Raw genomic sequence first — 27902 nt, 5'->3', positions numbered from 1 at the left:
TGTTGGGAGAAACCGGGAAAGGCCGTTCAACTGTGGGAGAAAGTTCACAACTGGGCAAGGAGCTCCAAGTTTGCAGAGAGCAGCAGGTGATGTGACTTGTCATTGTGGCCAGGAGGGAGGGGCAGGCTGGGGCAGAAGCACTTTTAAGGGACTGAGGAAGTGAACCTGCAATGCCACTGCAAAGCAGCCCTTCAGGGAAAGCCAATTACCTACCCAGCCTCCTGGAGATTACAAGAAGAGCACCTTGAGGTGAAACAAAGGAGGGATGAGGGGGACGGCGATGAAAGGACTTGGGCTCCTCATTTTCAGTGCAAGTGAGTACTAATTTTGTTACATCCTCAAGGGTTGGGTGGCAGGAACCAGCACTACAGAGTACAAGGACTCCAGTGCACTTGGTATGTCTCTCTTTTGTTTAGTGAAGGTTCCTTGTGCTTATGGCCAGACAAGTGTGTGTACCATCTCTGTGCTGCATATCCACACACATCTCCCAAAACTGTTAGGAGTGGGAAAAAATGCTGTTCTTCATGAAGCTGAAAGTATTTTTCATAAACAGTTTTCCTGGGTTCTGTTAATACAATATTTATCTCTGAAGAAGGAACTTCCTCCTCTGGAAGTCTCAGCTCCACTGCTTTTTATCCTGCCTCATATTCTTATATCAATGTTCCTACACCTCATTCCAAGCTTCAGACCAAGCTACACACATGGGAATTGCTTGGGGTTTTTGAACTAAAAATCCTGAAAACCTCACTTCAACCATAAGACCACAAAAGGGAAATTCACAAAGTTTAAAGTGATCAGAACAAGTGGATGGGCTCCACATGCAACAAATGTGACTTGGGTCATGGTTTGATGATCATTATGTAACTACTGCAAAGCCATTGATATTCACTCTTCTTTTTCAACATTCTCACCTTTCATGCTAAGCAAATTATGGGTTTTTTTGCTTGATCAGAATCTCAATTTATTTCAGCAAAGAAAATATTCCTGTAATTGTATTAATTGCCCTTCAGTCTACTAACAATTACTCAGTAAGGAATGTGAAAGTAGAAATGTCACTTTGATTTTCTTCTTCCTTTGTACAAGTACAATCTCTAAGCAGAGGGGGAGAAAACCATTCTCATTTTTTAACAAGTTATAAACATACAAAATGTCTCTCACATTCTTTAAAATGCTATAAACACACAAAGTGATAACACGCAAAAAAGTAACTCTAAGGCTTAAATCTAGGTGACATTGTCTCTCTAGTACCACATAGGCTATTTGTCCTCTCTCCTTTTTTGAAGTTCTTTCAGAATTTACTTCCCCTGCCTTCAGCCATATTTTGAATAGATTCTGTTTCTGCTCAGAAAAAAATCCCCAACCTTTGAAGAATAAACCACAACTTCTAAATGTACTGACTGTGAAGTGAAACGTGGTGGGAAGGAGGAAATGAGCCTGAGTCAGTGACATCCCAGAATGAAACTGCTGCTTCCCTGAGAGAGGGAAGCAGCAAGAGATGTGGGTGACAAATGAAGAGCACCAGAAGCAGTGGGACACGAGGGTGACAGCAACAGATGAATAAATGTGTTACGGGCTGTGCCTCACATGCAGTGTTGGGTTCAGCTGCTCCCCAACTCTGCACCAAACATGTCTGGAAGAAAAGAAATATAGCATTTATTGTAGGATTTGACTCATCCAATTGGAAGAAGGAAAAGAAGTCTGAGGGTTGGGTGGTTTCTTTGCCTCAGGGCTGTGTTTATGACCTGTCAGTGAACCCCAGCCCAGTGGAACCAGTTTCTGAGCAACAAAAAGATCAGGAAATGGGTTTTGCTCCATTTCCTAGTACAGACAGTGGTGCTTTTCACTTAAATGCAAGAAAGCATCTCTATCCAGTCCCAACAAGCAAGGAGAAAGCTTTCCCAGATGTCTCTCATAGGGAGGGCACATGAAAACAGCAGTTAGAAAGAGCCCAGGGGCTGTGCAAACATGGGCCTTGCCCTGGGTGCTAGAGGGCAGGGAAAGATCTGGGAGTGGCTGCAATAAAAGCTAGCAATACTTTGCCCCGCTTTCCTTCTCATGACTATCAGTAAATGAAATAATCCCCAAGAGAACAGAAGCTGCTCCAGCCATGTCACAGAGGAAGAGGTGAAAACCACCTTGTTCTGAGCTGTGAGAGCCCAAAGAACATTTCAGTCACTGAGTTGTTCATTTTTCTGTAGGAGCCCATAGAACAACTCAGTTGTTGAGAGTATGCAGAAAAGGAGGGAATTTAGGCTAAAAGCAAATTGCTGTGCCCATGGCACCTGTGTAATTATCTGAACTGTCACCCCAAGTTCTTAGTGCAGTGACCACACAACCTTCTGGGTCCCCACACTGTTATTTTCTAAGGACTCTTGTTCACTGCTAGTCAAGGATGTGGCAGTGCTCAGCTTGGCAATGGCATTCACTTACTGACCCAGAGCAGGGGGCTGTGTGCTCTTCCTGTCTAAAAAAGTGGCCATTCACAACCAGCTTGCAACTCAGAGTGCAATCTAGAAACGCTTTGCTCTCTCCCTTATACATTACACTTCCTTATAGATCTAACCTGGACAAAGATATGGCAGAATGAGGATCCAAAGTTTGCTAGGTGGCAACTTTTCAGATGAATCTTCCCCAGGGAACAGTGATTCAGCTTTCAGAAGCAAACCTTCATCACCACATGCAGCATCCCCAGCATGGGTGGAAGCCTTCCTCCTCTTTCCTCCTTACTGCACCACATTCCTCTTTGCCATGGGAGCACCTCTGAGCAGCACTTCCTTCCTTGCCATTTACAGTTTTCCCAAATATCTTCCACAAATGACAGTGCCATTAAAAAAGAAACAAAACCAAACCCTCAAAGCAACAAACCCAAACGCAGAACCCACACAAACTGTGAGGAGAATGCAGGTGTTTTTAACCATGGACTCCTGCAGGCATGAAGGTCACCTATGGCAGGGCAGACATAAATGTCCAGCTCAATTCTGAGAATAACAAAGACCTGCCCACCAGGCAACGATCAGACATGATGAATTAAGCGCAAGTCAGAGGGAATTCAGTGTAAAAAAACCACCTGCCCTGTGCCCTGCGTGCTTCCCCAGGGCACAGAGGGATTTCTGTTTTATTCAGCTCTCAGCTATTCCTGTGCTCCAGAGGCAGGAGCTGGAGTTTTTGAACAAAGGTGACTACTACCTTACTCATTTTTAGAAAAAACTAAGAGCTTTTCTTCCCTTGTTTCTTTCAACCACTCTTTGCTTCTCTAGGTTTTTCTATTTTCAGGGATGAAAAACATGAACAGGTTTTGATTCCCTAGCACAGAATGTCACTTTTCTATGGATTTGGATCGAGGCAACTTATTTGACAGTTTTCCTGATCCTTGAAATTTGACAATATCAGTTTGTTAGTTTAGCCTGAATCCTTAAGACTGCTGATGCACTTGTAGTATCTGTTTATCTGTCTCCCTCTGTACATTCTGAGCTGTCAAAGGGTGTCAGTCACGCTGAAGGAGGGCTCAGAGAAAAAAGTACAGCATCTTTCTAAACTCCATGGCAATACAGGAGCAGGTGAAGAAGAGGGAAGCAAGGAACAGAGAGCAGAGTTTAGCTCTAAGCCATCCTGTGCAGCAGCTTCCCAGAGCCAATCAGCTGCAGCACACATCACCTCTTGCTCAGTGGGGAATGTCCTGGATGACAGGGAATTAGGGGTTATTGTGGCACCTAAGGAAGCCAAAGGGACTACCATGGAATCCAGATGTTGCTATTTTTGCTGAGTGCAGCATTTATTCTCTTCCTAGTTCTGGTGTCTGCTCATGCCCTCACTGTGGAAGCACCTGAGAGGCAAATCCAAGTGGCAAGAGGAAGAAATGCTACCCTGCGCTGTAATTTTAAAACAAACTCAGCTGTTGACAGAGGAGACCTGGTTGTCTGGAAGAAAATCGATAGCAAGGTAAACTGAGCTGCATAAGGAAACAGATGAGAGGGCAACCAAGAAGGGGCAGGAGAGGGAATCTTAGTGGGAATGGATGCTGGAAGAAAAAGACTTCTTCCAGATTTTTTTTTAATCCCAGAACTGTGCAAACAGAAATGCTCAGACTAGATGCAATTTATCCCAAATCTATTGCACAACCCCAGGAAAGCTCCCACCCCTATTGGTCTTACAGCTGTTTACTGAGGATACAGCACTGTATGTACTGTGGGATTTACATCTATTAAAACATGTGAAACGCTCAGATAATTTTTAAAAAATATATGCATATACATAAATGTGTATGTCTAATACATATATCTTTGATATTATGTAAAAAGTTTTAAGTTGATAACAGTACATGGAGAGATTCTTGAGGTGTCCTATATCCATCTGAAGTATTGGATGGTTAAGAAATTAAATTTTAAAGCTCTCCTTGACTGCTTGGGAATTAGTGAGAGGGGAAGCAGCTTTTGGAGATCTCCTTGCAAGAACTGCCAAGGGTTTCTTCTCTGGAGATCCTTGCTGGGAGGTTGTGCAACCATAGGGCAATCTGACTGACACAGACAAGTCAGTCAGACAAGTCTTGGGCTGTCCTCTCCTCATGGTGAGGAAAGGTGAATAAGCCCCAGCAAAAGAAATCAGATAAGGCGTGAGAAGGGGATTCCAAATGGAAACAGAGATGAATTTCTAGGTTTTTCTTGGCTTTTTCCCAAAGTGCTGCAGTTTAAGGTTCTCTTTCCCAAGCTGCTCCTTAGGAGGGGGCTGATGGATGGAGTTAGATGGCAGATGACACAGCAGAAGCAGGGACTGACGCTGTGCCCTCGCCGTGTGCCAGGTTGACGCCGTGACGCGCTACTTCGACGGGCTGCTGCAGTACGGGGAGGGCTACGACCACCGCCTGCAGTTCAATGGCGACGTGGCCGGCGGGGACATCAGCGTCACCATGGGCGCCGTCACCATGGAGGACAACGGCACCTACGTCTGCAGCGTCCGCCTCCGCGCCGACCCGCCGCGCCAGGCCGCGCTCGTGGACCTCTTCGTCCTGGGTGCGGCGACACGGGAGTGCCACAGCCCTGTCACACACACCTGCCCTTCCTCTGACGTCCACATCAGCTTAAACAGATCTTCTAACAGCAAACAATATCATAGCCAATCCCACCTCTGGTCTTTTCCTACTCCCTGTGGAAGGACGCTGGGATGCGTAGAGCAGGCAGCTCCCTCAGACACCTGGCTGTGTGTACAGCTCACTCTCCTCATAACCCAAGCATCATTACAGGGCTTTCCTCATTCCCCCTATGGCCTGTCATACTCCACTTATCAAAGGATGGGTCACCAAACACTATCAGGCAGATCCCAAAAAGCATCTTGCAATTCCTTCTTGGCTTTCCTTGTTTCTCCCAAAAAGGGAGAAACAAATTAGATCCAAATTCCCTTTAAGTTCTTTTAAGAAGAAGGTGGGAGGTACAAGACCAGCCTCTGCTTGCAAGAATAAAAACAACAGATGCAAATGGGCTGAAACAAGAAACTGCTTCTGATTAAACAATTCCTTTTTCCTTCCTTCAGTTGCACCATCCAAGCCCGAATGCAACATTCTGGGGACACCAGAATATGGACAGACAATCAACCTGACCTGTGCTTCTCAGGAGGGCTCCCCAGCGCCCAAATACACCTGGAAAAGCTTCAATGTGCAAAATGAGCCCCGTGCGCTAGCATACACAGAAGGTATGAGAAACTGAAACACATCGAAGCATTGAGGTCTCTGCAGATGAGGGCTGGGAAGATTCTAAAATGCAAATACAAAAACACTCTTCAGGCTTATTCTAAGATGTTCTCTGCACAGGAGTTTGAAAAGTTGTCCTTTTGATACAAGACATGCTCAGGAGTAACTTAGCAGAAAGGACTCTCACCTGAAATAAGAATGGTCAGAAAGGCTTTAACTTCATCTCTCCCCTAGGGAGAAAGATGGATGGCTCTGGAAGCATACAGAAATAATTATTTCTCAGTTGCTGGGAGTAAGGCATAACATGAGGAACAACACTGAGTTTTCTAACTGTCTTTACATCCCAGCTTACTTGACCATGAGCAGATCTCTTTCTAAACTGAAGGAAACAAAAGCTGGCTCTGGAAGCTTTCTTCCAGAGACAACCCCTCACTGAGAGGAAGGGGGTATGAGAAAGTTACACCATTGCTACTTTGAGCATGAAAAAGGCTTCTGGTTCTTTAGGACTGGCACACAGGCCCTAATACTGTATTTGCTTTCATTTTAAGTCAGAATCTGGAAGGAAAAAGGAGATGAATTTCCACAACAGAACTATTTATACAGGAAGGAGGGTTTAATACTCTTTCAAGTGTAACAGTGACAGAGGACTCAGATTTATTTCATTAAACAACTTTGCTTTTTCTGGCCTTTCCAGCTTCAGGAAGACTAAGTGTTTGTACCTACCCTTCCTGGTTTAAGGGAAGTAGACTAAAGATGATGAGACTCCCCAGGATATTCCACACTCAGAGCCCATTCTTGCATGAAATATCTATCACCAGGGGCAGGAACTTCATTCATTTCAGTGGCCACTAAGTGGTGCCAGCGCATCACACACAGCCCTGAGCACAGCAGATTGTCACAGCAGCAGCTTCTGCTGCCACCCTGTTCTTCCCTGGAACAGCAATCTCTGCTGGCCTATTCCCACCTCATTTGTGCTCTCATCGGAGCACCCGTGGCCAAGCCCTGTGTGCCTGTCCCCAGGGGCCCCAGGCTGGCTGGGTGCCCTGCTGTCACCACAGGCAATGGCTTCTGTGCTCAGCAAGCCCCACTGCTGCAAAGCGTGCACAACTCCCTCAGGAGACACTTCAGAGCTCACAGCACCTGACCCACATTTCCCCCATTTCACTCACTCAGTCACTTTTGATTTATTAGGAGCACTTAAATTCCACTTCTAGACTGAGACTTTGAGAACTACAAACATCACACATAACCCCCCACCAAAAAAACCCAAAAAAACCCCAGAAAAACCAACACACCATCAGCAGGAGGGAGGCAAGTAAACACAAGGAGTATGTAGAGACTAAAAAAAAAAAAAATAAAAAATCAATCAAGCAAGCATATGGCCTGTCACTTCTCAGCCTGCATGCTCTTCTACTATCTGGCACTAGGTGCCAGCAAATCCTAAATGTAAAAAGTGAGATCCCAGGGAAACAGGAAAGCCATTAAGAAGTATTCAGTCTTTTGCTTTCAGAGCAGGGATCTGGACCTATCTCACAAACCAAAAGCATGGACTACACATCCCATATAGCTGGAGATGTAACAAACAAACTGACTGGCTGAGCAGACAGAGCTGAGCTTCAGCCCGTGGTTCTGAGCTGTGTGAGGCTGGACAGAAAGCATCAGCATCACTGCAATCCTGTCACTAGAGTTCTTCTTGTTTATTTACACAGCCTGTGTGGCTTCTCCCAGACTAGAAAACATTTCCCCCCACTGCTAAATAACTCATATCTGAAATCTTAAGAGCTGCAGGACCGAAGAGCTTTCTCTTGTTGAACAAGTTAATTTATCAAGATGGCCAGTTCTCAGAGCCAGGTCCTGATCTGGGCATCTGACACTTCTCAAAATCCAATGCCAAAACAACAGCAAAAAAAAAAAGCTTTCTCTAAGCACAGACACTTCTCTACCCTCCACCTACAATTTTCTTTCTAAAAGGAATGTTCAAATACCATGTTCCCTGTAATCAAAACAGCACACTTCTGTTTATCCTCCCACAAATCACTCTAAAACCTAGGGATGAGCATGGCAGCTCCTGAGCAAGACAGAGCAATCCATCAGCTCTAATAACCTCTCATCACTCCAGCCACCCTGGGCTGGAACTGGAGCGCCACTGTTGCCACTTCCTTCCCTGCTTTTATTCTTATCTTTTTTGGCCTGATTTGTGTTTCACAACAGGGCAACAAATCACTCTGAAGAACATCTCAGCAGACACCTCTGGCTTTTACATCTGCACTTCAACCAACATTGTGGGAACGGAGTTTTGCAACATGACAGTCAGCATTGTGCCACGTAAGAGATGGGGCTGCCTTGGGGAAAGGAAGTACCAGAGAGAACATCTCAGCTCAGAGGCAAAGCATTAAAGGAGGGGAATGTTACCATCTGGTTTCTGAACATCTTGAAGAGAGACCCTCTCCAGTGGTTTACATGCTAGTAGAGCACTCACCAATGCATTGGATTAGTTCAAAAAGTGATGAAAGCTCTGTAGAGTCAGCACTGAATTTGCAATGTCAGAAACGAAACTTTATAGAAAAAGAAGAGCAGGTGTTCAGATCCAGGGGCTCCTCCCTGTCAGTAGCTAACTCCTCCTGTACTACCCAGTCCAGAATTGTTTCCAGTTGCTGTAGTCAAACTGATGTGGCTTGCACTCAGTCTAGGTCTGGTGGGAGGGTTTGAAGTGCAGTGATTGTGCTGATCCCCTCTGACATCACTGCCCCTGCTAACTCCTCCCTTCCCACACAGCATCCATGAACATAGCTCTGTATGCTGGCATCATTGGGGGAGTTGTGGCTGCCATTGTGGTGATTGGGATCATTGCCTACTTCTGCTGCTGCCGGGAAAGCAAGGACACCGACTACGAGATGACGTGAGTACCTCTCCCTGCAGCACTGAATGGAACAGATCAAGGGCTCTCCTTCTCCCTCCAGCACCAACAGATGGAGTGGAAAACTGGGGAGAAAAATCTGGGAAAGCATGCACTGCCTTCTCCTTTCAGTGTCCACCCCAGGGGCTGCCATCTCTCCTCATGGGAGATGCCCAGGAGTCCCAGACACCTTTGTGTCTCTGGGCAGAACCAAATTATCCAAACCTTGGATGTGAATTAGCACACATTCAAACCTTGGATGTGAATTAGCACACATTCAAACCTTGGATGTGCATTAGCACACATTCAAACCTTGGATGTGCATTAGCACACATGCTATGAAAAATAAACAAGTAGCTCCCACAGCTCCTGCATCACCAGCAAGCCTGAAGTTGTGGACTTCAGCTGGGTGCAGTTCTAGATCAGCTTCGAGCAGTTTAAAAGTATCCTAACACAAAATCTCTTCAGCAAGGTTTCTGGCTGGTTTTAACATCTCTACTCCCAAACAATATTTTAGGGCACAAGAAGACAGAAATGAACCCTCCAGGCAGATGCCACCAAGGCATGAGAACGAAGGGGAGTATGTGGAGAGTGAGGAGAATGAATGAAGAAACCACTGCCATCTCCAGGATCTGCTGAGGCACAGACATCACTGTAGAAAAGAAATCAATCCCTCTTTCTTACAGCAACAAGTTGAATTATAAAATGAAAGCCAAAGGCTCTGCCTTCAAGTTCTGGGAGAGAACATTCTTGCTTCCCTGGAAATAAGAGCTGATGAACAGTGAGCAATAACACACACTCTCACAGCAAAAAGATGCACATGGAGCACTGCTGCACCCAGTCATCCAAAAATAACCAGTCTTCCAGCCTTCCAACTTTCTGAAAAAAGAAACTATCAGGTCTATTTGGAGAACAGAGGAACAGAGCTGCTGATGTATCCCCAGATCCACAAAAGGTTTGAAGGTCACCAACTGCTTTCATCAAGGAAAGGTGGTCTTGTTTACTGAGTCATGCAAATGTCACAGCTTTCACCACTGTTCAACACAGGGACTGTTTTTATGGAGGCTGAAGCAAGATGATTTTTAAAGACATTTTGTTAAATGTGTATTTTGTACGTGTTATACATACACATATAAATAAATATATGGAAAAAACAACAGTGAGTCCCCTATTTGGGACTACAGTACATAATAATGTCACAGATAAGGTAAGAACTTAGATGGGCAGCTGATAAGAACTAGAAACACTCTAGTAGCCCATTTACTGTCTGACTCCTGAATTTCTGAGTTCTAGCTCCCAGAGCTCCTAATTTTCATAGCATTACTTTTTCCTGCTGATTGTTGCATGGGCAAGTCAGAAATAGTCCACTGCTCCTGCTGCTTCTGAAAAAATGACAATGTGAGAGCATGTACATGGCAAGTACATCCTTAATTAAAACAAAAAGGGGGAGGGAGTGGAAGGAAAAAGGAAAAATAACTTTTTGTTCAAAACTGTAACAATTTAATCAGAAGGACTGCATTTTATGTGCAAATGTGGAGGGAAATCCTACCACTGGTATCTCTGGAAGAGAATGGACTGTCCATCCCCAAGGACTATCAATGGCTATCAAAGCTAATTAAAAAAAGGTGGGTTTTTCTAAGATACTTCTGCAGTAAAATATTTCTCCTTTCAAAACTCCTTACTGCATCTTCAACTTCGGGAGTTTCAGCAATGCCTCCCACATACCCTTTACCCCCAAACAGTTACTGTAATAAAAATCTAAAATTTAACTTCAAAGAAGAACCAGCCATCCTCCCACACAGGACCAGTATTTTCCAGATTTCAAACTAAAAACCATAGTTTTCATAGTTTATCAGAACTGTAATTCTGGCTTGCTTTCTGACTACTTTTGTTTTACATAATACTTAAAATACAATTACTCATTTGTAGTAATACCAACTGCAAAGACCAACCACAGGGGTTCTTTACAAAGAACACACAAATCCAAATCTCTCTGGCAATGGATAATCTGAAATGCAAGATATTCTGAGGACCTTATGAGAAAACTTTGCAAAAATGGATGGCTAAAAAAGAACATTTCACAGAGAAGCTGAAGGCAGATAAAAAAAATTGGTGCATAGCTCAGAGCTGGTATGTATTCCAATCTCACTGTAACAAGCAAGGCTAGTGTGAATTATCTAATTACCATTGTAACACATCTCTCCTGTGAAACAAAAGCTATTTCTTTTATAAATGTTACAGACATTAGTCAGCACAACCTGTTTCCTCCACCAGGAATAACAGTGAGGGATAACAGTGTGCATTCTCAAAGATCCTAACTGGAAAGTCCAGAGAAAGGACTTGAAAATTATCAGCAGAATAATGCCAGAATATAGCCAGAAACTGGCAGTGGCCACTAAGCCATTGTAACACTCTGCTACCTGTCCCACACTCTTCAGTTTTGGGATAGGTGAAGCTTAATTGTTGTTTGTCAGCTGAAGTCTTCAAGTAACACTTGCACAGTGGTCATTTTAGGCATGAAGAAAATACAGATTAGCAGTAAGCAACTGCACTAAGTTGTCTAAAGAAACCAGCCACAGAATACAGAGGAGTTTGCAAAATGACCCCCAAACCCATGAATTTAATTCTCTGCAAGCAGATTCCATAACAGCTAGCAGAAGGAAAGCAAGAGTCCAACTTGACAACATTTAAAACAGAACTGCTTCAAGTTGTGCAATGCTAAGCTCACTTCTGCACTGAGAAATCAACTAAGCACATGGAGCTATGGCTGAGATAATTCAGTGCTGCATCATTTTTTACCTTTTTTAAAATACCTTGGAAGTAGTGCATTTATTAGAATGCTTTATGCATTTTTCCTCAACCAATTTGTTCTACTCTGTCAGCCAGAAATACACAAACACACATATTCAAACTCATGCCTTATTCCAGGGTTTTCCTGTGACTGAATTAATGTCCTGCCTGTCTTGAATGTCTTTTGAAAAAGGAATAACTCCAAGAGCTACCTCTAGTATAGCCACAACCTTATGCAGAATTAAACCAGCAATAATGAGTTTGGAGGGAAGATAAATTAAGCTAGTGATACTTAACTAATTCCAAAGATTTAATGTATCTATACTGAACTTCAATAACCACTTCCCTCAGAAGGCAGGAAGGCAGGAGAAAATGTATAACCAGGTAGAAAAGTAAATTCCTACTTTATTCTTCACATAGCAATCAGTAAACTACTGTTTAGTTATGTTCAACTCTATTCACAAACTTATCACAGAAAGCAAATGGGCTTGTCAGGCATGATTTAGCATTGGCAAATCCATGCTGACTCCTTCCAGTCCCCCATTTCTCCTTCATGTACCCAAACACATCCCAAGAAGGCTTGCTCCATGATTTTTCCAAGGACTGCAGAGGAACTGAGCAGCCCAGGCTTTCCTAGATCACCCTTTTGACAGATGGGTGCAGCATTTGCCTCCCATTGCTGTGGATTTCCTGTGCTCTCTGCGACTTCCAAAGGTGAGAGAAGAGCCTGGAAAAGGTGTCAGTCAGCTTCCCCAGCATGCTGGGATGCAGCACAGCTGGCTGGAGGGACTGCATGGGTCTGGAACTCCCAGTGCTGCTGCTCTCATCCCTGAACCCTTCCTGAGAACAAATCTGCTTTCCCAACAACACCCCTACAGCCCTGGCCAGTGTTTAGGGATTCTTCCCTTGTAGCCCACACCTGCTTCTTCCTGCTTTCCAATGCACCAGGATGCAGCCACAAGATCCCTGTGAAGACAAGAGAGTCTTCCCAATCCATCTCCCTGCATTCCTGGACTGCTCTTGTGTTTGGGAGACACTGTCCTCAATGCACACAGAGCTGGCACCAGGGATTCCACCCCTCCCCATTTCCCACACAACCACCAAGATCTCCTCTCACTGCCTTCCCCACTCTTCTCAGGATCTTGGGAAGCGTTTCCAGTATTACAGACACACAAAGGCTGGTGCTGCCCACTTCCAGATTCAGTACAGTGCACAATTCACAACTTGTCAGGAAGACAGGAGTTAATTATCCCAGCATCCCTGTTGCTAGAGCAACTGCACTCCTTTTCTGTTTACTTGTACCAACTGTTCCAGGAAAGACACCGAGGCAATGTTCTGCCTGATGAAGTTCACAATACAATGATCAAACCTCCAAGATTAATTCTGGATGTGTTAGAGCTCTACTAAAATTATTGCAGCCCAACAGAAGGGAATTTGTAACTTCTGCTGCACTTCACCTGTTCACTAGGGATTGAAGGGAATTATTTGAAAGTGGCAGAGAAGGTTAATGGGAACCTCTAAGACAGAACCATAGAAAAGTGAAGGAATAGAGATAATGCAGGGTTAGATTAATAGAAGTGTTTGCCAATTTCTTCATTTTACTAAATCATTGCAATAAAATTGATTGGCTGGCCACTCTGGGGTGACAGTGAGGGATGATAATCCTGCAGAAGTCATCAGGAGGGCAGAAACTAGATAACAAACTTGTTTTTCTCCTGCTCCACCACAGTACATTTACTCTGCCAAAAGGAATGATGTTGTTGAAGTCTTTGCAGTCAGCTGCAGCTACTTCTATCTATCAGCCAGAAAATAAACTCAGTTTCACACATACACTTGAGTGATTTCACTTTTGGGCAAAGTCTGAAATCCTTGCTAGCAGAAAGCTGAATTAAAAAGTTCTAACCCTAACAGGTCCAAAAACACAGCCATTCTATGAGAATTATGCAGGTTCTTTAAAATTTATAAAGAAAAGATAAATACAACTATTTTACAAGAAAATCAAAACAGGCTTTCCTAGAATAGAGGTTTTCATTCACTCCAGACAAGTACTTATTCAGAAGATTCTGACCTTCAGCACATCACCACTTGACTGTAACAGCTCAAGGGCCAGAATCCCTGAAATGGCAGCAAGTTTGCTACTGGGGAATGACTCAGCATGGACCTGACTCCAGGCAGCTGGCACAGGACACACCCCATGGAACGAGTATCAGCTGTTGCTGTTATCCAGCATCCCTGGATAACACTGTGTGCCTTCCCCTCCCACACATCACACACTGCCAGCTTCTCTCACCCTTGGGAGGTGACAGGGAGAGCTGCTGTCCATGTGAGAGCAGCTGGAATGCAGAGCTGCACCTGGGAACAGACAATGGGCCAGCTGAAGCTCTTGGGCTGGACACAGAGGACAGGCCAACAGGGGATGTCTGCTGCAGACAGCCCTGCCAGAGGGGAGCTCTCAAGGCCTTCAGACACCTGGGAGGAGCCTGACACTCAGAAGTGGCCAAGGAGCCAAGGTGGTCCCTGCTGGATCTCATCCTTATGGACAAGAAATAACTGCTCAGGGATGTGAAGGACAGGGGGGCAAATTTAGCTTCAGTAACCACAAACCCCCAAAGAGGGAGGAAAACAGCAAAAAGCAGCATCACAGCCCTGGAGCTCAGGAGAGCAGCCCTTGGCCTTGTTCAGAGATCTGCCTGGAAGACTCCTGTGGCACACAGTGCTGGAAAGAGGTCCAGGTGAGCCTGGTGATTTTTCAAGTATCACCTCCTCCAAGACAAACAGCAAAGCAAGCAGAGGCTGACCATAGAGCTCCTGACAGAACTCACCCCTGAAAAGGAACACACAGGAGACAAGTGCCTGGGAGAAACACAGAGGTGCTGTGTGTGTGCAGGTATGGGGACAGGAAAGCCAAAGCACACTCAAAGCTGCATCTGGTGAAGCACATGGAGGGCAAAAAGAAGGATTGCTGTGGTGCAGCTGAGTGGGAATGGGCAGCTGGCCATGAAGGACAAGGCTAAAGTCACATTCACCTTGAGATTTAATGGTAAGATCATCCTTCCAAAGCAAAATTCAAGTTAAAGATGTCAAAACCAGGTTTTGCTGTATCTACAGTACCTATGTGTGCTTCTGAGAGAATGCTGGAATTTCTGCCACATCCCTGGTTCCTGCAGTTTACTGGAAGGAGAAGGTGGACAAGCCAGCAATGCATAAGTAACAGTTAAATTAGAAGCACAGCAAAACTGCTGCTTACTCCATGTTAACATACTCTGAACAGAATGTAAAAGAACATAACAGGTCAATGTACATCAGCAGAGCTGTCACTGCAGTCATTGTTTCCATGATCCTCAGACAACTGTTCTGGCCAAAACCTTCAGAGTAACAATGTGCAATTAACCACTTGTCTACTGCTATCAAAATGAGCAAAAATACCCAATAAGTTTGCAATGTGTGTGCTAAACCAGGATGACTTTTTACTCATTCCTGTCACAGCAGAGAGTCAGCTGCTCCAACAGGAGGGCAGAAAGTCAGGTCTGATAGAATCTATCAGATGTCTCATTTACAAAACCAGCTCTTCAGCCAGTTCACCAGATGTGCTACCAAACACCACATGCAGAGTGCTGTCACCATTAGGTTTTATCCTGTGGAAGGTGCATGTTTAGAGCTCCCAGGCTGCACCACTCAAACTCTGCTCAACAGCCATTCTGCCCTGTCTTGGTTTTGTGTCCCCTTCAGAATTTTATCATTCAAGTGGTGAGAATTTGGGCCTGATTTTGACACAGTTTGTGCCTTACCAGTACTACTCCTTGCACTTAGAATGTGGGCTAAGGCTGCAAACCCTCTTTACTTAAAGGAGAGAAGCATTACTTTATTGTGCTTGTTTTTCAGAATTTGCTCTTCCAGAAATCAAGAGCTGCAAATTGCAGAACAGTCAAGGAAGCAGAGCTCCAAAATGAAAGAATTTTCTATCATCCTTCAGCAGCTGTTAGGGCTCCCCCACAATAAATGCAGAGTAACACTATGAAATGGGCTACTTTAAGTTAGTGTACTCATTCTAATGGCACAGATATTACATTTTTCACTACCAAAACCCCCCTCTAGAGCTGTTGGTTATTACACTAAGACAGTCACTGCCCCAGTTAACAACCCACTGCCTACAGCACATAATTAGATCTTCTACATCTTATGTGCTATTTTAATTTACAGGTGGCAAGGTACAGATATGCCATAGAATCCTAATGGCATTTTCCCACTTCTGCTCACATTCTTTATCTCACTCTTGATATGTAATACATTAAGCTTAGTAAAAAATGTTCTTAGGTTTATGTACTTAATACTAAGTGTTTTAACAACAATTTTTAATAAATTCTCTCCTACATAAGAACTGAAACAAACTTTTATTGCAACAGTGAACTCTGAAAATACTTCAAAAACAACAGCTCTGTACATTATGAAATATCAATGCAGCAGTGGCTGTCAGTTAAGGAAGTTGGACAAGTCTATACAAATGCAGAAAAGCCTTTAGCACTACTTGATAGACACTGTCAGTCACTTAACACATTCCCAGGTGCTCCATTGGTAAATTTCAGCCTTACAGCTTGAATGGCCCTTATTTGGTGAAAACCAGCAGGTAGGACAGCAGCCTCCAAGGAAGGAAACACAGAATCAATTGAGGAAATTCAGTGATAGAGCTGAATTTGGAATAGCTGGGTAAGAATAGAAATGCTTCAGTGATCCTAAAACACTGGGAGAAAGGGTTCAACTGCAGCACTTGGCCTTTTCTGACACACTGATCAGCATGCTCAAATAAACCTCTTATTTTGGCTGCATTTTGGGTTTTGCTTGCATTTGTTTTGTTTTTTCCTTATACAAGGGAATGAACCACCTCATCTTGAGTTTCAGTACCTACCAAGGAATGAAATCTTCACACAGTGAGTTGCTATGGAAATAGTATTTCAAAACTGGACATCTGTTGCTACAAAATCTAGGAACAACTTAACAAAATAAGCTCTTATTTCTCAGAATCACTTGCTTAGGAGACACATGGACTAAGCACAAGGCTCAGACAGAAAACTTTTTGGGGAGTAGTCCCAGCACTACCTCCATAAAAAGGAACATCTAACTTCCCTAAAAAATGTCAAGGCACTTTTTATGTGCCCCCAAATAATGATGACTGGTATCTACCCAGCCTGACAAAACTCTTGTGAAATGTATCAGTCTGAATTTGATACTCTTTCCAAAAAAAAAAACTATCAAAAAACCAAAACCAAACCAACCCCATAACACCTACACTTCTCTTCAGTCTCTAAAGTTTGAGGGACATGCATTTCTTAAAAAGAAAAATGATGCAAGCAAAAAAAAAATCTATGCAGTACTTGTCCCTGATGTATATAATAGAGCCTGTGCCTCTAAGAACATTAACAGATAGATAAATTTGCCACAGTATTTCTTTCAAGACATTTTACATAAAATCTGCTTTTTTTGCCTTGAAAGACCACTCAAATTTTTCATGGCTATAACTGATATATTACAGCAAACTTTTGGGACTGCTGACTTTTAATTAATTCCCCTGGGGCAGCCCCTCACACCTTCAATGCTTCCTGCCCTGCATCAGTTTTTGAAGCAGGACTGTTACACAAAGTCCATCTTCTACATGGAGAAGATAGGAAGGCTATTAAAAAAAGAAATAAAGCAAAAAGTTTAAGTTGTTTACACACTGGTCACTAAAGAATTCTTCTAATTCAATTATATTGATTAATCAATCTTGAATTTGCACTCTATTCATTAAGAAATATAACTAGCACAGCATGCAGTTTTAAAGATGGGACTGTTGGTCCCTTCAAAATAAGTTTTCCTGTACATAATGAACAAGAGTCTTTAAATCCACTCAATAGTTTTATCATTCTAACAAGAACTTCAACTGTCAAGGTTTGCACAGAAGATGAAAAACTGCAGTCTGGAGAAACTACTAGTTATCTTAGGGAAACAAAGAAAATGATAATTTACAGCTGTCCTGGATGTGAAAGATTTTCAATTACTGAAAGACTTGGATAGATCAGATGCACTTCTCAGCAACCGAATAACTCCTCTTCCTTGTACAACACTTGTTCCACAAGGGGAGGTCTTCACACCACATGGAGAATCACCTAATAAATTAAATACAGTTTGCACATCAAATCAGCCTTTAAAGCTTGCATAAAGTAACAGAATTGTATTTCATGCTGTGGAGCTGAACCTATTCAACAGCTCAGATACAAAAAGTCAGGCAGGTTGTGTCCTCCACAAACACCAAGAGCATAAGATCATGATTTCCATGTGGAACAGAGTTTAACTCAGCAAGGATCTTATGCATAAAATATCAAGCTGCAAACTCTCAATTCTTATTTATTTTGCAGACCTGCTCCTCTGAAGGTTGGCCATGAAATAGCCAAATGAACTGAGCTCAGAGGCCTTCTAGTAAAAACATCCTTTCTGCAAATAGAAACCTTAAAAGAGAAGTCTTTTAACTGAGTTGTGGCAGAACACTTGGAACAAGGACCAGCTCAGTCTGTACATACAATGATTTATGAACATGGAGAATATTTTAAACATGACCCTGCCTCAAAGTACCTGGGCATGGGAATGGCTTCAGGTAACAGAAGAACATAAATCAGAGAGCAACATTTCTAAGAAAAACTCAAAATTAAGAGATGTTTTTGACCCTAAGATTCTGTCCAGCTCTTCCTGCTTGAGTCTCCAGTGTGTGAGCTGTGCACCACTTTCAGGCAACATCTAAGCCCAGAAATTTGAAAAAGTAACAACAGGATTAAGTTTTCACTAAAAAAAAGTGGAAGCTTCAAACTCACAATTAGAAGAAACAAACTCTTGATCCTGTCTTGGACAGCCCAAAGGTTTGTTGCATCCAGAACTCTCAGCTTTCATTTTCTGTATGAAAATATAAATATTCAAAATAAGGTACATGTATCTGCTAACATGAAACATACAGCACTGTCCATCAAAGCTATGGATCATGGTCAAAACCCTGCAAGTTCATCAGGCTGCCCAACATATGTCACAAAGGACAGCATCCAAAGCCAAAACACCTCGTGTGAAATTGGCAACTGGAAATAAATCAGGGTATCAAGTGAAAAAATCTGACCTGGTTATGTCCAGCATCCAGTTTTACAATCCTGGTATTTGTGCCTTGATCACAATCAGAGTCTTGCAGAGGGAGGTGAGCTGCTGTTAGTGGGACTCCATACACACCAGCAAAGGATTTACTGATGCAGTAACTTGACCAAGGAAAAAAGGAAAACAAGAAAGGTCTGGCTAAGGGTTTGAATGCTGATGTGTGGAAGCACAGCATTTTATGTTCTTCAGCTGGCAAACAAAAGCAGCCAAAGCCTGAGATGCACAGAACAGATAGCAGAGGGCAGAAGGACTTTCTGCCAGCACCCCTGCATCCTTCCAAGAGCACCAGCGTGTTGTACAACTACACATGAAATAAAAGCAAACTGCTCCTCCACATTATCAAATGCAGCACTTAGAAGTGTGAAAAGCAACTTTTTTTCTTTTTTCAGGGCATAGCAGTCCATGATGAATTTTTTGAATGAAAGACTATCTATTATTGCCTCTTTAAGTGCTACCACTGCTGCCAGAGATCATAAATGACATTTCCTCATTTCCAAACTATTTACTTTTCTTTTCTCCCCAAAAAAAGGTTACAGAACCTTGTGTATCTACACTCTAAGTCAGGCAGTATAGAAGTTTCCAAAGCAGAGATATGCCAGAGCATAATGAGAATACCTCTGAAGTCAAACAATGAAATCTAATGTAATTAACACTTTTCTCAGCACTGCAATGCTAACAAAATAAAAGCCATCATTCTGGAGTCAACTCCTCAAGCAATACTCACCCCATTTTCTTACAGGATGCCAGAGCACAGCAGATTATATCATTCTCCTCATGCCACTTGCACCTACATGAAATGAAGCTCAGGCTTATTTCAGAAGCACCTACATTGTTAATCAACAAGAACAGTTGGTCTGGCCAGATGAACAGGAACAAATATTAAAAATGGCATCTTTTTGTTGCTGTGATCATGCAGTACCTTTAAAATTTCACAGAGTTCAAGTACTTTATGCAGAGCTTAAAGGTCTGCTTATCAGGAAATCTGCTTCATGCTGAGCTGGGGGGCAGGGAGAAAAGAGAACTCTAAGAGACAAATGGAATTTAAACCATTTGAACCATTTCAAGCTTCCCATTAATGTGAAATAGCTCCTCCTAGCATAAACACCCTCACCTTCCTCTCCAAACCTGTCTTTTAAAGTACATTTCTCCATCCTCCTTAAGGTCCCCCTCTAGGGTGAAGACACTCATGGGAACACAAAACTGCCCAACTATAAAAAGACAACAATGAACCCAATGGATCTTAAAATCCATATTCCAAGCAGACTTCCAAGAATAATTTACATAGTTTTTTAAAATGTACTGGAATTTAAGATTATATTATTGGTTCTTTTCTTAAATTAGTAGCAGAGGAAGCACTAGAGTCTCTTTCTAAACTAACTGCATAATCACCCAATATGCTCCTACAGCACTGCAAGCAAATATCACTTTTTGTACCAACACAGAAGAATCTGAAAGCAGGTACATTTACACCAAGAACCACCCCACACACCTGGTATTACTGGAGAAATCCCACAGGCACACATCCAGTTTTCTATACACCCAGACGTTGGATGGCTCCTTTTGGTATTTCTTCTGGTACAGTTTCATTATCAGGTCTTCTACTGCAAAAAGCTCCCAGTGGCTCTCAATGCCTACAGTGCAGTGAAAATCCAGGCCAGGAGAACAGGAGTCACTGGATATCCTGCTCAGCTCATTTCTCCCTCAGTCCCTGTTCACAGCCCAGCCTCTAATCACAGCATCAAAGCTCCAAGATATTCCACCAGTGGATTTAATAAAACCTGGCTTCCTGGAAAGTGGTGGGAGAAAGGAAGAGGAAGGAGCATGCAAAGGAGTTCTAGCTATCAGAACCAGCTTTTATGAAAACTTTGAGACATGCTATTTAGACAAAGACAGCTGTCCATGATTACTCAGCCCTTATTTCTGGGGGTAGGAGGGGAAAAGGATAGACAAAAATGATCCATTCCCTACCTGTTATGCTGGCCATTCGACCAAGACACCAGTTAATTCGGAATCTGTCATTAGACTGGAGGAAAAATAATTGCTGTCATTTCAAAGGAGTACAGTAAAGAATTCTGACACTTCCATGACTTCTATCCAGGTCTGAAAGAGCCACCTCCAAAGCAAAATTGTTTGTGGCAATGAATGCAATCTCCCTGATGACTGTCTAGAAGAGGACCCAAATCTCATGCATACTTCTTCAGAGCCCTGTATTTATGGATGGAACCCAGTATCTTGCCCCTCCCTATTTTTTAAGGATTAAGATTAGGTTTGAATGAAATTGAAACATAATAGACCTGTTATGGAATTTTAACATCTCTGAATCGTAACATTTTGTTCTGTTGCCTGGAAAAATGAAACTTGAGCAAAAATTTAAGACGCATGTAATTCTCATGGGAAAAAGAGTCACGAAAACGTAAAAATATCCTTTCAAAAACGCAGGATTTCTGACTATTATTGAGCACATCCAATTTAAGTCAAATCTTAGGAGCCCTTAACCAAAGTCATAACAATGTCAGAGAACAAAAGACCCTGTTCATCAGTAGATTAGAGCCAGAAGTGCAGGCTGAAAATAAAAAGGCAGAAAATTAGGTCTCTGCTTTATAAAAAGGTTGGCTTCTAGAGGCCATTTCTTCCTGCCCGGAACTGGGACACACTGGTAAAAGTGTCTTTGCCCACTGATTAGGTTTTAGAGTAAACTCTCTCCTTAGCCACCCAGCAGGAGTGAAAGCAGAAGGGGAGATGCAGATTTGCCCTTGGCCATACCCTGCAGAAGAAGCGAGGCCGAGCACCCCTGGCTGGCTGGGCAAACTCAACGAGTTCCCGCAGGACGACTGCGTAACACGCACGAGGATGGTGAAATCCAGATATGGGGATCTTGTGGGTTTCATCACCTATGGAGGGGCAAGGGGGACAGGGAAAAACAAACAACAACAAAAAAAATCACAAAATTGTGAGAAGTCCAGTTTCCTTAAGAGATACAGTTCCCTCTTCCTTTTTATCTATCTGTATACATATATATGCACACAAACTGCTCTCCACAGACAGGGTCTGTGTTTAAGCTACCAAAACCTTGCTTCTGTCAGCAGCTCTGGGCTCTGAGCAAACACTCACACTCCTGCCCCTTCTAAAAGGCCATTATCCAAGTATTAGATGTACACAGGCCAAGTTTGTTCCCTCTGTACACAAGGAGAGGAAGTGTCCTAATAGAAACAAACTGGAGTCTATAAACATTACTGAGAGTCACAAAGGAAACAGGCAGGCCAAGCCAGACACAACAATGGTGCAGATATTTTAATTTTCCTAATATATGCCAAGCTGCTAAAAAGAACTTTTAAATATAAAGCAGTACCTTGGAGTTACCCTGATGATAATCAGCACTCCATGCTGAAGATACACACAAGGACTATCAAGACTTACAAAACATTTGGACAGAGGTCAGATAAGCTGAGTCTAAAACTGCACATCTTTGCACACCATCCTTTTTCTCCATTAATACTCACTAGAAGCCTGGCAGTGGTACCGAAAACCACGTGGTGGTACTTCTGCAAACAAGAGGAGAAAGCACAATCAGCATCCAACACCACCAAGGACAGATCCTTAACTCTCCACTACACACCACAGCTTCACATACAGAAAGGAGCAGCTTCATCTTCCCTTGTGGCCTTGTGAACGTGCCACAACTATTTCTGGAAAACTTATTTTCAGTTCTATGCACTTTAAAAAACAAAGTGCATTGTAGAGTGGGTTTAGGTCCAACTAAAAGAAACATTCATTGACATGAAATATAAAGCAAAAATACATGCAGGACCTCCTGGGTTTAGCCTACCCTCTTGGGAGTTACATGAAGTTCTGACAGTAATTCTCTTCAGAAACAAGCTCAGCACTGCTGTGGTACTTTAAGAAGTCTGACCATTTACAATCAAAGAAATAAACTTGTCTGAATACCAGAAGTGTAAGCTGGGCAGCAGTGAGCCCAGAAAGCCTCCCTCTCACCCCAGTACTTCTGCCTTTGCTGGAAGTCACCTGGATCTATGAAGTGGTGGAAATCAGCCAGGATGCCATGCTGCAGGGAGTACCTGACACAGCCAATCTCACAGGGAAGGAAGCGCTGCTCGCAGTGCGGCGGCAGCCTCCCGTAGCTGTAAATGTCCAGGAAGTAGAAGATGTCTGCAACCATATCTGGAAGAAAAAGAACAAACCCACCTTCAGAGGTTACAGAAGCCATGCTGGTCTCCCCTCACCCAGGGAAAGTTTTGGTGAAATTTCTCCTATGAGTGAGTGAAGAGTAACAACCATGCAAAACACACAGCTCTTGCTCTGTGTCCCAGATAACAACACTCATGCAGAACTCAGGCACGCTGGACACCTTCCAGAGATCCTGCTGTGTGCAGAGATGGGGCAAAAAACCCAACAAGTACAAGCAACTGAACCCACATGATGTTAAGAGGCCTGCAATTCAACAGGAACCATAATTCTTTTTAAGGATAGATCTCTTTGCTATTTCATAAAATAAGGTTAGGGAAAAACCAAATCAGTGGCTGCAAAACAGCTTCACAAGCTAAATTTGGCAGCTTACACCACTTAAACGAGCTGGTAGGAATCCTGTGGGGCAAGAAGATGAGAAGTCTGCTAATTAAAAGGATTGTTTCTCCACCAAATGAGCTCCCAAAGAAAGTGGCAAGAATACCCAACACAAATGTTAAGGAACAGATTTATCATTTACTAATTAAAAAGTATCCAACTATGACAAATATTTTACAGTACACCTTAATCCTTCTCTTCATGATTGTCACAATGTTGTCAGTGAAGTTTAACACAGCTATTTAAACCTTACTCTACTGCCCCTCATCAAAAAAGCCCCACTTGCTCTACTAGAGATGTGTAACTCACACATAAATAATTTTATATGCCAGTCTTTAGGACATTTAACACCAGCTGCCCTAAGCCTCAATGGTCATGTTCCCTCTTATGTGGGTTTTAAACTGTACAAGCCCAGGGGTCACAAGAAAGACACCTCTCCTACCTTATGAAAAAATGGATACAGCTCCAGGGAACCATACAGAACTTCAACTGGGAAATATTAAGAGCAGCATCATGAAATGTATCTCAATTATCCTTTATCATAATGCTTTTCATTCAGCTAAAAGATGAATTGTGCCAACTCAAGGCAGCCAGCATGATCAGCCCAATCAAATCTGCATCACAATGACAGGAGAGCATGACCCCTGGCACAGAGGGCACTAATAAGCATTTCACTTTTTATGGAGCTACTGTTTCTTGCTCCCCCATAACCATGACAACATGAAAACAGTTCAAGAGACTGAGGTAAAAAGCTGGAGCTGAGACTTAACCACACAGCAGACACAGCTTATATGAACTGGCTTCTTGACTTACCTTGTAAGCACTACCTTTTATCATTTTTCAGGATAATGTAATATTCATTGGGTAGAAGATCACAAATGTGTTCACTACAACCATGTGAAGACAGGTACAGGTTAGAAAGGTTTAGTTTTTGAGAGTTCTTTCAATAAGGAAGCAAGTCAGGATGTTATAAAGTGCATATTCCCTCTTTTATTTTCCCAATGAGGCCAGGCCCCTGTTTTATTTAATACCTCTATCATACCAACTTTGAACATTGATGTCTAGCAATTCTTAACCCTTTGAAATCAATACAGGTATTCTTTTATGCTGAACTTGGATTAACCTTGTCAAATCATAAATATAGGACTTGAAAAATTACCTTTTTCTTTAAAACCTTGAAATAACTGTTAAGAAACTGTTAGTGGCTATACTCTCATTGAGCTAAAAAACAGAGGATACAATTCTTGGAGGGTGGAGGGGGGAACAATATTTTCTTTGATGTTCTTCTACCTTTCACAGCAGTAGCCCAGTAGTGTAAAATAATTGACACAGATGGCTTTTAGCAAAATGCAAACAGTCTTTGTACAGGTACCACTGAGAATACCCTCAAAGGTATTAAGAACACCTCAAAGGGCAAGCTCTTATCTACCAGGATCAACTGCTCTAAAATCACCATACCCTGATCATTCTTCCAAGAGAGAGCAGAGGCATCTGGCAAAGGAGTAACACAGGGCATCTTTGTGGTCAGAGGAGCAGGAACTGGATCAGGCACATTACGAGTCTGGAAAAGATGAGAGAGTTAAAAAAAAAAAACCAACAACAACAAAAGTCTTCTTGCTCCAAATCAAGTCCTTCAGCTCCTTACATCAGAGGAAAATGCAATATCCACTAATAGCTGTGGTTAGGTGGAAAAGTTTAACATATTAAAGTGCCTTGATCCTTGCAGGCCAGGAAAGCAACATTTCTCTTCAGTATCTCTGTCAACCCATTACTGCTTTGAAGAACTACAGCTAAACTTACAAAATGTAATGCAAAGAAAAAAAGAAGTATTTTCTTAAATTCAACCTCTTGCCACAGGCAAGGAACTCTTCCAACTAGAATTTATAACTTTTCTCCCTAAGTTTTATGAAAAAAGCACCAGGCACATGTGTTAGTTGTGTTTGACTAGGAAACAGGTTCATGAAAAGCTGATAAAGCCTTTAGGAAGTCTTTGGATTGCTCTGAAAATCCATTAATGAACAATAAGCTTTTAATAGGAAGGGAAAAGAAACCTGGCAGCCTTACAGACCCGATCACTCAAACCCAAATTGGGAATAACATCCACACCCAGGTACGCTGATTGCAGATAACCATCTCAGCCAAAGCTAATTATCAGTTTGAACTATTTAAAACCAAATGAGTAATTATTCCCATGAACATGAACTTTCACTACACAAAGTGACCGTGGTTGTCTATGTACAGGGCTGGGATTAATAAAACAAGAGCACATAATCTCATATGTCCATATTTGCCTATTTCCACTGATACACTAAGGATGGTGTTATTTACTCTGGTAAAGCAATTATTCATATCTCTCCCTGATTACAATCTTCTAAAATGCTACAAGTTGTGGAAGGAAACACAGAAGCCACCATTTGTGAGTTACCTGCCATTTCACTTAGTTCTCTCTGACATAAAAATGGAGTTCTGAGTTCTTCACACACTCAGCCTGCTACAGGACACAAGGATGATCACATTTTAAACAGCTTTTTCCCAGACATGCAGGCCCTCAAAACCAGAAAACATTGCCTAACATATCCCTTCTAGTCTAGACTAATTTAACTAATCCATTTTTACTAGTTACTGCAAACTACACTCATCCTGTCATTCCCTCTATCACCATGTAAGTCCTGGAATTTATCCTCACCATTAATTCATAGTTCACAGTCATTATCCAGTAATAGAGCACTAAGAAGTAAATGCAGTATTGTCCATTTGCTCAGACAGTAAATGTGACTTTCTTTCCTTGGACACACCATTTTTTACACTACCAACAAACACTGAAATTAAATAAAATAAGCTGACACCTCACATAATTCAAACTCTTAAGTAACTGCTTCAGAGAAGAGCGGGGAGAGGAAAAGAGACAGAGGCAAACAAAAGGGACAAACACCTTTTCAAGGCAGTAAAGAGCAGAAATTATCTGTTTAGCACCATTTCAGACACAACCATACACACTCAACCAACTGCCTACTTCTGTATTGCTCTCCCCAATACTGTTACTACTCTCTCCCACATCCAACCAACTTAAAAATAATGGCAGGGTGTAATTATTCTATTTGTGCATAGGCCACAACACTTCATTGACCTGGTTCACTACACAACCCCTCCAGAACAACAAATCAGTTGCCTCTAAGATGTGCTTTTAGGCCATCAGACAAGAACTACCTAAACCAATGACAACCAAAAAGCAAAAGCAACATGAACCTATGACAAGAAGTAATGCCAATTTCAGCATAAATTAAAAAAAAGAAATTAATTAAGTCAAGCACTGCAGAATACTGTTAAAAATAAAGCTAGTGTGTTAGAGAACTACATTTTACTTGGTAAAAGAGCCCAAAGGAACAAGCTGTGATGGTTTAAAGAGGTATCAAGTATTTCCACCTTCAATTCAAGCCAAAACAAACCGTATAATGATAGGTACTACTAGTGCAGCCATACCCTCCAGAGGCTGGAGGATGAGGCGAGCAGGTGGAAATTGCACAGCATCCTACGGAACTGAGCACACAGAGCCCGATACCGTCTACTCCTCCTCCCTACTGAGGGCCTTCCATTAACAGCATTTACCTCCTTCACCGTCTTCTGAGAGCGCTTCTTGCTATTCCATGTACGAGCCTTCTCTGCATACATCATCTTCTCTTCCTCTGTCAGGGACTTGAAGAAAAATTAGCTGTTACACAAAGGTTTCTACCTTTTTCTCTGCTTCCTTCTAGTAGTCCCACAAACCAACAAACTCCGTGTGTAAGAAGTCACTCCTGCCCTTCCAAAGGACATCATTGATGGCCGCCAAGATAACTAAAACACTCCCAGACGCTTTTTTCCTAAAAACGCCGTAAGCCTTGATTAGAAATACACAACAAGGCGAAGAACCTCCGAGTGAGGGCAAGCCACAATGAAGAGACCTCCTGGAACCATTCTTGCCAGCCGGGGATGCCGCCGCCACCACCCCACCCCACCCACGGCACACAAACCGGAGCAGTCCCCGCGCTGAGGGGAGGGCGGCTGAGGGGAGAGCCGCGTGAAATGGCGCCGAGCCCACCCTCCGGGAAAGGCCCCGCCGGCATCCCACCCTCACCTCCCATGCCTGGGAGCAGTAGGGAACGGCGTCCCCCACACAGGTCACGGACAGCCCGCGGCGCTCCAGCCCGGGCAGCTGATCGTGCACGAACCACAGGAAGGCGGTGCGGTGGCCACCGCGCCTCGCCATGGCCTCGCCGAAGAGCGCTGCCCGCACGCGGCAGCGGCGCGGCCCCTCATGAGGGCGGGCGGGGCGGCGCCGGCGCGGTGCCCGGGCCGGGGCGGGGCAGCCATGGCGGCCCCTTCCAGCCCCGCCGGGCCTGGCGTGTGCTGCCCTGTTTGAGCTTCGCCTGCTCCTCACCAGTGTGAAAAATGCGTATTTTATGATTTGGCTTTTCGCAAATGTTAAAATGAATATTATATGTGTTGCGTTAGGAAGTGATGCTGTATTAATTCTCTTAAGTAGCGTGTTAAATGTAGTTTTAGGTGATAACAAAATGTTAAAATAGAAACTGCGCTATGTAGGATACTTTTTTTTCCAAAGAAAGGACTCACAGCGGGATAGCAGTCACAGGACACCCAAATCTTTCAGAGGAAGAGAGTTTTTTGCCCCATTATCAGGAGAAACTAACTTCTTCCTGCCTCGCTCAGGCAGGACAACGCCATTAGGATTATGAGGAAGAAATTGACACTGACCAGGCAGAATCCTGTGTTTGAATGGAATTTATGCATCAT

The 27902-nt window shown here is 43.0% G+C and overlaps 2 protein-coding genes across 2 annotated transcripts; one reads left to right on the top strand and one right to left on the bottom strand.

The window, feature by feature from the left end:
• The first annotated feature begins 213 nt into the window (after positions 1-213).
• On the top strand, positions 214-9184 carry GPA33 (glycoprotein A33). Its single transcript, XM_064701919.1, has 7 exons — positions 214-314; positions 3788-3939; positions 4796-5006; positions 5524-5682; positions 7892-8005; positions 8456-8579; positions 9094-9184. The coding sequence occupies exons 1-7, from the start codon at positions 266-268 to the stop codon at positions 9182-9184; spliced, it is 900 nt and encodes a 299-aa protein (XP_064557989.1). The 5' UTR covers positions 214-265.
• A 7909-nt stretch (positions 9185-17093) lies between these two features.
• On the bottom strand, positions 17094-27374 carry MAEL (maelstrom spermatogenic transposon silencer). Its single transcript, XM_064703632.1, has 12 exons — positions 27226-27374; positions 26718-26804; positions 24570-24672; positions 22554-22709; positions 22031-22072; positions 21294-21421; positions 20499-20553; positions 20020-20161; positions 19255-19317; positions 18499-18631; positions 18206-18284; positions 17094-17506 (listed from the first exon to the last, which is right to left on the bottom strand). Exons 1-12 carry the CDS (start codon positions 27355-27357, stop codon positions 17391-17393), a joined length of 1236 nt encoding a protein of 411 aa, XP_064559702.1. The 5' UTR covers positions 27358-27374; the 3' UTR covers positions 17094-17390.
• Between the last annotated feature and the right edge of the window lie 528 nt (positions 27375-27902).

The sequence above is a fragment of the Zonotrichia leucophrys genome, chromosome 1 (genome assembly GCF_028769735.1).
Source record: "Zonotrichia leucophrys gambelii isolate GWCS_2022_RI chromosome 1, RI_Zleu_2.0, whole genome shotgun sequence".
Lineage (NCBI taxonomy): Eukaryota > Metazoa > Chordata > Aves > Passeriformes > Passerellidae > Zonotrichia > Zonotrichia leucophrys.
The sequence above is the reverse complement of the archived record's forward strand: the minus strand, read 5'-3'. Positions and strand labels throughout refer to the sequence as shown.

Excerpts from the sequence above, each read along its gene's own strand:
- GPA33 (XM_064701919.1), top strand. The coding sequence starts at position 266 with ATGAGGGGGACGGCGATGAAAGGACTTGGGCTCCTCATTTTCAGTGCA. Across the intron at positions 315-3,787 it reads GCTCCTCATTTTCAGTGCAA|TTCTGGTGTCTGCTCATGCC; the intron begins GTGAGTACTAAT and ends TTCTCTTCCTAG. Across the intron at positions 8,580-9,093 it reads GACACCGACTACGAGATGAC|GGCACAAGAAGACAGAAATG; the intron begins GTGAGTACCTCT and ends ACAATATTTTAG.
- MAEL (XM_064703632.1), bottom strand. The coding sequence starts at position 27,357 with ATGGCGAGGCGCGGTGGCCACCGCACCGCCTTCCTGTGGTTCGTGCAC. Across the intron at positions 22,710-24,569 it reads CTCTTGGAAGAATGATCAGG|ATATGGTTGCAGACATCTTC; the intron begins GTATGGTGATTT and ends TTTTTCTTCCAG. Across the intron at positions 17,507-18,205 it reads AGAGTTTGTTTCTTCTAATT|GTGATTCTCCATGTGGTGTG; the intron begins GTGAGTTTGAAG and ends TTAATTTATTAG.